Genomic DNA, 11991 nt, shown 5'->3' on the forward strand with positions numbered 1-11991 from the left:
TTTGGTTTTCCTTTTAGTGAATCTGTCAAAGGTTGCATTAATTGTGCACAACCTGGTATGAATCTGCGATAAAAGTTAACTAGACCTAGAAAACTTCTCAGTTGTGTTAGAGAACTAGGTATGGGGTATTGTTTAATGGTGTCTACTTCCTTTTTGATCGGTTTAATCCCTTCTGGGCTTATTGTGTGACCGAGAAATTCTAAAGTTTGAACACCGAAAACACACTTACTTTGATGTATGTTTAATCCATGTTCATCCAGTCTTTTTAACACTGTTTTTACATGCTGTTCGTGTGATTGCAAATCGGGGCTGGCAATTAACAAGTCGTCTATATACCCCTGCGCAAATGGCATATCTCGAAGTAGATTGTCTATGAATCTTTAAAATGTCTGTGCCGCATTTCTCAGGCCGAATGGCATGCGTACGAACTCGAATAAGCCAAAGGGTGTTGTAATAGCTATTTTGGGGATATCTTCATCAGCCACTGGGATATTGTGATATACCCTGACTAAGTCAATTTTAGTGAATATGTTCATACCCTGTAAACCGTTTGTGAAATCTTGGATATGCGGTATTGGGTACCTATCTGGTACGGTTTGACGGTTGAGGGCTCTGTAATCCCCGCACGGTCGCCAGTCACCTTCATTCTTCTTTGGGACCATATGCGAAGGGGATGCCCATTGACTATCAGAGGGACGGATAATACCCAGTTGTAGCATATAATCAAACTCGGCCCTAGCGATTTTGAGTTTATCTGGTGCTAGTCTCCTGGGTTTTGCAAAAACCGGTGCACCTTCGGTTTTGATAGTGTGACTTACTTTTAGTTTGTCTTTAGAAGGCTATGGGTTTGGTTTAGTTAAGTTTGGAAATTCCGCGAGTATATCTTGGAATTTCGCTGTTGTTACTGGAGGAGTTTGAATCAAGTTAAGAGAGCTGATGTGACTTTCTTTGCCTTTTGTGTAATACGAAGTTTCTTTTAGTGTTAATCGCCGTTTCTTGGTGTCAACTAGAAATTCGTATCTCTCTAGAAAGTCCATCCCCAGTATTGCCAGATCTAAGTCGGCTACCGTGAAAACCCAAGGGAATTGCCTCCTGAACCCCAAATCTAGGGTTAAGTTTTTCTGCCCAAATGTCGCAGTTTTAGTTTTATTTGCAGCTTGAAGTGTAATTGATGATGTTTCTCGACTAATCTCAGTTTTATTTTGAGGGATGATGCTAAGAGCAGCGCCAGTATCCACCAAGAAATTCAAGCCAGAGTTTCTGTCTCTAACATAAAACAAGCGACTGTTTAGGCGCCCCTCCTCAGTCGTCGCGACCTGGGGAGGGGTTACTCGTTTCCCGCTATCTTTAGAATTATGCTTAGGCCAGGCGCATGGTTGCATGCACTTGGTTGAGTTGACACCAAACTTCCAGTGGTACCAACAAAACTGCCCAGGTTGTCTGGACATTTGTGACTTGGATCGTGGTCGTTGTGGTGACCTGCTCCTGTTTCTATGACCCATTTGCATTCTGGTGACAGCCTCAGTGAGACTCTTAACACTCGCAATGAGTCCTTCTATGACGGGGTCTTTTGCTGATTCTACTTTTTGTGTGTGATTTATTGTGCCTGGTCCAGTTGGAGGACCTCTCTCCATTATTCGATCGGCTATACGCGCTAAATGAGATAATGAGGTTTCAGGATCTTGTGCATCCAAACAGTGTTGGACGTAGCATGGGAGAGCTTGTATCCATCCTTGTTTTAGGACTGCTTCACCCACTGTGTTATCACCCATTAACACTTGGAGGTGACGCAAAAACTGTGACGGCGACCGATCACCTAGTGTTTCACCTTGAAAAAGTCTTTGGATTCTTTGACTATCTGATAATGATAAACGGTTCATTGTCTCTCGTCTTAAGATGGTGTATGGTTGTGGTGATGGTGGATCTAAAATCAAGTCACGGACTTCTTTGGCGACTGAAGGAGGAAGGATAGAACACAAGTCTCTATAGCGAATCCCTTCAGATTTGATATTGTGTCTCGTGAAATAATGCTCTAGTTGAGCAAACCACAACTCGGGATCACTACGATCAAATTCTGGAAGTCGGGATTTCGTAGTCATAACAGTGTCTATCTACACTGGTGACAAATCCTCCAGATTATGGGTTTCTATTGAGTCTGACATGAGGTATGTGACAAATATAGCAATAAAGTTAGCACGAAAAATAGTTACTATAACACGAATAACTTAAGATAATACGGAATAAACTAGTTATATACTCAACTTAGTTTACGGATAATCAGGTCTACTTTTACGATTAAGTAAAAAAAAATTAATAACAGAAATGAGGTTAAATTTGTGTTCATCACGTCGGGCTCACCACTTTTGTGCCTTAAGGTAACCCTCGTGCTATTGATAGAAGAAACCAGAGAAGTAGTGAATAGGTCTTTATTTCGATCTTCGCGCAGTCACAGTGGAGCGTGGGATTATCTGTTCAGACAAACAAAGGCTCTCAACATTCAATATAAGATAGTAGGGAATATAACGCTTACAAAAAGTAAGGAAGTGAATGAATACTTGAACAATACTGTTTTAGCATATGCTTGGTTGTTTGGGGTCAACTCTTAACCAACCAACCTGAGCTGTTACAAATTTCACTTCCACTCAGGCTATGGAATGTCCAAGTAGGGTCCCCCAGGGCTCATTACTAGGACCTCTTCTCTCCTTGATCTATATAAACGATCTTCCAGAACAGGTATCGCCAGACTTATTACTTTTTGCTGACGACGTGAAACTTCGGATAGAGGTAGGCAACCAAGAGGATATACTGGCACTTCAAGAGGATCTGACTCGACTTAAAAGTTGGGCAGATGACAACAGACTTACCTCTAACACTTCAAAGTGTAAAGTAATTCGTCTGTGACATGTTGCAGACTACAATTACAACTTAAGAAACTCCTCTCTTGAAGTATCTCAAGTTGAAAAAGGTTTGGGAGCGTTGGTGCCCTACGACTTGAAATCGTACGTTAACTGTGACAAAAACGCATTTCAAGCAAACCTTGCACTGGTGATATTGAAGCGCATTTTTGGCCAGTTTGACGGTTGAACTTTCCAGATATTCTTCAACAGTTTCATTCGTCTCCATTTAGAATACGGAAACATAGAATTTCCTCCCTCCCTACAAAAGTATAAGGACACTCTGAAGAGTATCCAACGTCGAGCCACGAAACCAGTTCGGAGACTCAAATTAAAACCTTATGAAGAGCGCCTCCAATCACTTAAAGTTTACCCATTGGAGTATAGGCGTCTTAGAGGTGATCTTCTAATGGCTTACAGTATCCTTAACACTTCTGCACATCCCCTTAATACACTCACTTAAGCTTAGTACCCATACAAACCTAAGGAATAACACCCAGAAACTGGAGACCCGAAATAGTAGAAAGGACTGTATATACAAATTCTTTTCCTTAAGAGTTTTCAATTACTGGAATTTTCTGCGGACTGAGCTATTCCACGCGACTTCCCAGGAGTCTTTTAAAAGGAAACTTGACCTACTCTTAAGGACTAAGGATAACATCTTATAGTGATTTACCAATTTCTTTTTTTCCTCTATTATCATTAATATAACTAGGTCCCTTCCTGAAGGTATCGGTGAGCCACTGCTACTAGACACGGATGCTCGTTGAGCGAAAGCTTGTTCTATTCCGTCCACAACCATTTGAACCATTTGAACATTGCAGGGTCACATTTAGGACATTTCAAGGTCGCTCTTAGAGTCCGGTATAGTCTTTTCTTAAAAATATTTCGTGAACAACAGCGAAATGCATCCTCAGTTTTTGTTTGGAAAAATACGTTTTTTTCCCGTCCAGTTAATTGAACTCTTTAGGGCGGCAGAATCAGGGTCGATTTTAGCTGAAGGTCTATACTTTTCTCTAACACGTATGAGGATTCTGATTTCATTTGGTTCCGTTCTGTATTTTTTGTGGGTCTCCGGAGTTCCCTATCCGTGCAAGTTCTTAAGAACCTTTCTAATCTGTGTTAGACTTTTATTTCGAGGGATGCGATATATTTCTTGAGTACTATTGTTAGAAAACTGGGTAATCTCACCGTGAATTCCACTTACAGTGATATCCATACCAACATATTGAAATGTTCTACAACAAGTGAAGTGAAGGCGTTCGGTTGCTGAATATAATTACGATTATATGTAACAATTTATTGTTATCGTACTTGTTTATTTTATGGTTCGCGTTTTCGTGTCATAGTTTTATTTTAAGATTTTCAATTGTTGGTAGATAGTTACCATGTCTTGAACAAACGGTCACTTAAGCGCCCCAAGCAAGTGTTTTGTGGTCCTTGGCTGAAACGTTTGGAATTTGTAATCACTAGACATATATTTACGTAAAATTGATGTTAAGAGTTTAATTTTATGTCTGTTTTTGCCAAAGCATTTTCACAACTCCTCAAACAAGGCAGCCGAGAAAATAAGGGACAGATGTATTTGTGCTGTGTAACGATCAGGACATGTTTAGTGAAATGTAGCGTCTATGAGTAAGACCGTGTGTCTTAGAAGTGGTGGAATAGTTTACTAGCAATCAAAAGGTACTGCACGTCGCGATTACTAAAAATAACCCAAATCCATAGATGTATTTCAAATACTTTAACCTTGCCATTAAGTCAATCGACTAAATGCTTTAATAAAATGGGTTTTGTTAACATACTATTGACATAGGAAGGATTTTGACTGGTAAATTAAACTATATAGGTGACGTAAAATATTCAATGGTGGACTGATATAGTGGTTAGGATTGGAGAATTTTGTCGCGAAAGGATTCTTTCAGCGAAGCATTATGACACAATAACTATTTATGTATTTCCGACCAGTATTTTGAATTTCCGTTTTTCGTTGCTAAACAACGTTAGTTTATCTTCATCTAGGAGATTTGTGACATAGTTGGGTAGAGAAGTGCCGTCTTTGATTTTGGTCATTGATCATTTATTGGCAGTATTAATTGTTGAATCCATTAGCAATTACTCAAACCCATGAGTTTTTCCATACTACTGTATTGTATTAAACGTTTAGAAAATCTTTTTACATAGATGTCCGCCTTTCGAAGAATAAGCAAAAAGCTTGTTTTGATTGGAGCAATATCTGGCGTTGGTGCTACAATTTTAATGGAAGTTGTCCCTAGAGTTAATGAAGCCAGAAGGACGAAGGTGAAGTACTTATTATAACAGTAATGATTATTTACCATTCATTAATTAATTACTAAGTGAACAAATCATTGCTTGTACTGAAATGTTAGTATTTGTTTAGAAACGAGATTGAGTGTTTATAAGTACAAAACTTCAATGTGTTTATGTATAAATCACCGAGTAGCAATCGATGTAATGTTATGTCTAGTCGTAATTATCAATATAACCCTTTTAATCAAATTTAGGTGACTGAATATCGCACTATCTGTTTGGAAGTAAAATGATTAGAGGCGAGTAACTAGGGCATTGATCTAATTTCATCACTGGTAGGTGCTCATGATTCGTCTGTGCTTCAAGCCAATAATTCCTAACTCCGAGCTCGATAGCAGTGGGCGAGACTGCTTTCATTCTCTTCTGTCGGCTAACTAGAGATTGGAGTACAAGCCTTTCAAAACGATTGGTAGAAAGAAACTGAAAACATTAAAAATTATTCAAATACGTTCATTTATACGCAAGTTTAATTGAATTGATTACTAGTTAAAGAATTTGTCAAACTGAACATATATCAGTTGGATATTAAACTGAGTAAATGTCAACTTGACGAAAAATAACACCAGGTTAATTAACGCAATAGAAGTGTTTTGGAAGTCAAATGAACAAAAATCACTTTTGCATCAATGACCCATCAGGAAGGTGTACCTGGAATCCTCAGTAACTGGTACTCCTTATGCAATGTGAACCAGCATCACTGTATTTATTTTTATTTATTTAGACACAAAAACATTGGCACAAGGAGGCATCAAATATGTATGCGCCACACTTCGCCATTCAATTTGTGTAAGGGCTGGAATACCTCACGGATACCCAGATTAAAGTAGCTGGTTCTCTTAATAGGCCACTCCCCGAACCTTTGACCTAGAAGTCTAACCCACAAGGCAGTGGAGGAACGTATGGAGACACAGTCCCATGGTGGCTGGTGACCAACGATAGATTCATACCCACCAGCCCGGTTAAAGTGCCAGACATTCGCTTTTTGTCCTATCAATTTCGTAAAAATACACCCCACCACGAGAAGGCAGTGAGTAGGACTTTCCTGTTAGTGGCTGTATACGTATGGTCATGTGAGACGATTTCGAGAGAGAAAGCGAGCTCTCCCTACCCTCCACCGTATGAGGGCATTTGGGGGCATTTATTACATATTACCATTAAGATTATTAAGCTACACCTGACCTCACCATCTTGCACCAAAATATAGTGGCTGTGATGTCGAGTCAGTTATACCAATGATCATATTGCTTGTAATTTTGTGTATTATTAGATCAACACTAAGAACATGCTACTAATTACCATTCGGTGTCCCAATTTAGTCACTTGTTGCTATTAATCAGTCATAGTTAACACTCAAGAATTGATGCGGTTTTCCTCTAATATCTAATTTCACGTGAATTCGGGCTTACATAATAGTCTAGTATACATTTCGTTGAAGTAATTTATTTTGGACTTATTTCAAAATGTTTAATTGAGTGGTAAAGGTTTTATCTTCCCAATTATTGTTTCCTCTATTACTGTCACAATTTGAGCTTCCTGAAAACCTAAGATCGTGTAGACAATTTTGTTCTCTACATCACCGAGCCTAAACTCGTGTTTTAGATGTGTCTGCAAAGTCATATCACAACAATTTGTCAGGACTTATTTTTTAAACTTCTGATGTACTACCGTGAGTTCAGAAACGCAAGATTTTATTGTTGGTTGAATTAATCACCTGAAATCTAAATGCTACAAACTATTTAGAAAACGTGTGGAAAACCGACTACAAAAGGACGATGGATGCGGTAGGTTTGTTCTTGGTTATGTCTTCTAACTCCTCAATTCAATTCCAAATGTTCTATTCTGTATGTCTTATCAGTATAAGATTTTAGTTCTGGCCAAAGCTTGTTGTAAGTTTTTTAGTAACTGTGTATTTTGACTTTCGAATAAAGCAGAAAATATAGGAAATCTTGTGTAAATGTGATTTTAGGCAATTATCCCTCAGTTTTTGTTTATTATCATTGCATATTCATTTTAAGTGTTCATAACATCATTTTAAACTGTATGGCTTAGTGTTTCTGATATTATATACTTGCCAAGTTTGTAATAAAAACTAGCAAATATGCAGATCACTCATTTGAAAACATTTTAATGCAATTAACAGTTTGTAATTCATTCTGGAAAATTAAAATATGTAAATAGAAACAAGCCGGGGCTTGCCATAATAATTTAGCTGTTGATTCTGTCATACTTCTACTCAGCAGTCATTTATTATACTGATATTTTATGCCATTACTGTCTATCTAACCTATAGTTCATATATATATATATATATATATATATATATATATATATATATATATATATATATGTTCGGAGGTGCTAACAATGTTTGCGATTCTGGAAACAATCAGACTCCAGTGCAATCATGGGTTATCTTCGTTTGAACTCTTCTCCAGTTCTCAGCGGTCGTCGATGATTGTATTAGTTAAATCACACTTCTTTACAGACGCTTGACAAGAGAATAAGTATTACATCATTTTCATTCTGAAATATTGGCCATTCTCGTAGATAACCTGAAATATTTGATGCTTTTTGTTCTTGATAGTCTGCTTATTTCCTTAAAACACAGTCTTGAAAAAAACAAACGAAGCAATTCAGTGACTGATCACGCTTCATCGTAGCTTCTTATCTGCTATTTCACCATTGGTTTCGCCTTTTTATGTGATCAAGCAACCACTAGTCACATTATTCAATAAGCTTATATTCTCATCACTACATTTTATACTTACAGGCTTTACTGTCGAGACCTAAACCTTCAGAACAGGAGTTTAAACGTTTTGAACGACCTTTGCCAACTAGAGATGAACACCTTAAACGAATGGCATCAGGTGAACTTTTCGATGTCTTAGTAATTGGTGGTGGGGCAACTGGTGCTGGTGTTGCGTTAGATGCTGCATCTAGAGGTAGGTTGAAAAAGTGAATAATTTCAATTATTTGCTAAAATCCTTGTCACTACATTTATTAACGTAAACAAATATAATAATTTTTTGTCTCAAGGTTTACCTTTACTTATTCAAGGTACTAAGAGAATTTCTAAATCTTAAACTGTTTAGATGACTGATCAAATTTGTCACCTTAATAAATGATTTCAAATTTAGCTATCTCAATCTTCAAAGATGTGGGTACGGTTTTCTTATTAATAGAAATCAGTAATTTGAAAATTTGGGTATATTTCAAACAGAGAAGAGATAAAATACTTTTGGAAATAAATTCTAGTTACTATCACGAGTAATGACAAAATATACCACATTTTATTTATTTATTTGAACACATAAACATTAGTACAATGAGTCCAGTAGCAGTTATCATCGATTTGTGTGAGGACTGTGATACTGCCCGGGTGCCCACAAAATGGGTGTGAACGTAAGTGATCTCGAGAGGTTGTTAAAAAACTAAAGTCGGTGGATTAGAATTTGAAGATGAGACTTAGCAGTTAGAAAAGGAAGGACAGAAGAATTTTTTTGTACTGTTCATGGAAAATATAGTGAAATGTAAATAATAGCCGTTTATTTAAGATATAGCAATTTCAACTTCATGGACTACAAGAAAGCATTTGATAGCGTGGACAGGGAGCACCAGGTATATATGCGCCATATAAAAAATTGTTATTTCATTCAATTGTGTGAGGGCTATGATACTGCTCGGGTGCCCAGACCGAAGCAGGTGACAAAAGGTCTGACCCACAAGGCACTGGAGATGCAGTCCCATGGTAGCCGGTGACCAATGATTGGTTCATACGCCATTTTTCCCTCCAGGATACTGGAGCCCATGTGCACCATTGGTTTGGAATCAGGGTTTTCCAACTCCCCTAGGTGGACTTTCCGTGTCCATCAACCCGGTTAAGGCACCGGACATTCCCTTTATGTCCGCTCAATTTCGTAAACAGCATCCCCTCCACAAAAGGCAGTGATAGGACTTCCCTGGCAGAGGCTGTGTACGCGTGGCCTTGTAAGAGCATTTCAAGAGAGAGGGCGGGCCCTCCTCACTCTCGGCCGCACCAGGGCATTTGAGGGCTAGTGTGGACAGGACAACACCATGGAGACTTCTTCGACACTACGGCATGCCTGAGAAGATTTTCAATATCATACGGAATTCCTATGATGGTTTAAACCTCAGAATCATGCATGGAGGACAGCTCACTGGCTCGTTCGAAGTAAAGACCGGTGTCAATCAAGGTTGATTACTCTCACCGTTTCTCTTTCTCCTGGTGATCGACTGAATCATGAAGACGTCAATATCTGGAGGGAAGCACGGGATACAATGGACAGCTAGGATGCAGCTGGACGATCTAGACTTCGCAGATGATCTGGCTCTTCTATCACACACGCAACAACAAATGCAGGGAAAGACGACCAGTGTAGCAGCAGCCCCAACAGCAATAGGTCTCAACATACACAAAGGGAAAAGCAAGACTCTCCGATACAATACAGCATGCACCAATCGAATTACACTTGACGGAGAAGCTTTGGAGGATGTGAAAACCTTTACATATCTGGGCAGCATCATTGATGAACACGGTGGATCAGATGCAGATGTGAAGACGAGGATCGGCAAAGCAAGAGCAACATATTTACAACTGAAGAACATCTGGAACTCAAAACAACTGTCTGTCAACTAACACCAAAGTCAGAATTTTCAATACAAATGTCAAGACAGTTCTACTGTATGGGGCGGAGACATGGAGAACTACAAAAGCCATCATCCAGAAGACATAGGTGTTTATTAACAGTTGTCTACGCAAGATACTTCGGATCCGTTGGTCAGACACTATCAGCAACATTCTACTGTGGGATAGAACAAACCAGATTTCAGCGGAGGAAGAAATCAGGAAGAAGCGCTAGAAGTGGATTGGGCACACTTTGAGAAAATCACCCAATTGCGTCACAAGACAAGCCCTCACGTGGAATCCTGAAGGTCAAAGGAGACAAGGAAGATCAAAGAACACATTACGCCGAGAAATGGAGACAGACATGAGAAGAATGAACGAAAACTGGATATTCAAAACAATGGTTCCCTTTGATAAATTTGAACAGAGAAATGAGAAGACCAATTTTGTGAGATAGTACCATTTCGTGCTTTCTCGTCAGTCACATACAAGCAACATGTTATTCGTGTAAATACAGTTTTGAAGGTAAGGTCAAAATTTCTTATTTACCATGACATTCACTCACTAGAACCACGGTAAACAAAGGTCAACGTACAGTTGTTTTTGAACACACAAAGTTGGACTTTTCCGACCAATCAAGAAAGCTTCGAGTAGTTTGAGTGTGTGTGGGTTTTGATGACATGTTACAACTCTAAAGGCTGATTTTGGGACAATTTGATGACCACTGGATAGAACTAGGAAGGAAGGTCCAGGACAGAGTGGGTTGGAGAATGATGGTCGGCGGCCTATGCTCCATTGGGAGTGACAGGCGTAAGTAAGAAAGTAAGTAATGCGAGCAGTTATCGTTCCAGAAGGGATCTTAGACCTTTTAATAAAATCTGATTACTTTTGCAACCGCCTTAGCACAAATTTGTTCACACTTTCTTCGAATCGATCGTGAAAAACTGTTTAATTCTTTCTTTACATATACATTTGGAGTTTTTGTATAGGTACGTGGAAAATAAAAAAGAATTATTTCAATTCATTAATGGTTAGGCGAATAAATAAATGTTTTTGTTTTCCTCATATAAAAACCTCCAATCAATTATTGCATTGTAAGCACTGATTTTCTCTTCGTTCTTTTTTTGGCCTAAAGGTTTATCAACATGCCTTATTGAAAGATTAGATTTTGCTTCGGGTACCTCTTCTCGTTCAACCAAACTTATTCATGGTGGTGTTCGATACCTACAAAAGGCTATATTTAATTTAGACATTGAACAGTTTCGTATGGTTAATGAGGCACTGAGTGAACGTTCTAATCTAATCGATATAGCTCCACATTTAGCCTATCCATTACCAATCATGTTGCCCATATATAAGTAAGTTTATATAAATTTTTGTAGTCAGTTTTTGTCATTTAAGACTAACTAAAATTGGAGATTTAAACCATTGATCACCAACACAGGGTTCCAGATATAATACGCTCGTTTCTAGATTCGAATTTATTGATTTTGAGACATGACAAGGTCGTGGGTACGCATTGTTGAGAAGTCCCGTTTTAGGAGGAAACGGCTGTTAATTGTAAACAATATTTATCACGGATTGATCTCAATTGGGGTACATTAAAAAGCCAAGGATATTGGATAGCTAGTTCATCCCCCCACTGGACTCCTCAGTAATGCGAACCCACAACCAAGAGTTCCAACTAAACGAACACATTTGTGCAAACTTGTTTTGTACATATGGGTTCAGTTCTCTGAGGTGGATGTCAATACCTTCAGTCGTATGCAATGAGCATATTGGTTGAACATACAGCAAACTAGACAGATCACTTAGAAGTCTGTAGTCAACTTAATTTTCACAATTATTATAAATATAAGTGATAGATCTGACCAAAATTGCCATCACAGACACTGTAATTTGAACTACTCGTTTTTTCTCATTCTTTATTAATCGACTCAACACAGCTCTTGGTATTCATAGTGATTCTGAAATTCGGCACTAACCGTGCAGTTTATTTTTCACGTTTAGTGTTGTCATTGTTGCCATATTGTAATTTTGTGACCTCCGGAGCGTAACAATCTCACTCGATACTGTCTCGAACCAACGTCACGTTGATTCTGGTGGGAGAGAAATGTAGTG

The 11991-nt window shown here is 38.5% G+C and overlaps 1 protein-coding gene across 1 annotated transcript in view; it reads right to left on the reverse strand.

The window, feature by feature from the left end:
* The window catches only part of Smp_121990 (putative glycerol-3-phosphate dehydrogenase), a gene marked incomplete at its 5' end in the record, with an annotated part of 52477 nt that extends 44316 nt beyond the window's left edge, over positions 1-8161 (reverse strand). The window contains one exon of the mRNA XM_018795053.1: positions 8083-8161. Coding sequence (XP_018649404.1) covers positions 8083-8161 — 79 coding nt within the window. The remainder of the gene's footprint in view (positions 1-8082) is intronic.
* Positions 8162-11991: the final 3830 nt, after the last annotated feature.

This window comes from Schistosoma mansoni, chromosome 1 (assembly GCF_000237925.1).
Source record: "Schistosoma mansoni strain Puerto Rico chromosome 1, complete genome".
NCBI classification, from domain to species: Eukaryota; Metazoa; Platyhelminthes; class Trematoda; order Strigeidida; family Schistosomatidae; genus Schistosoma; species Schistosoma mansoni.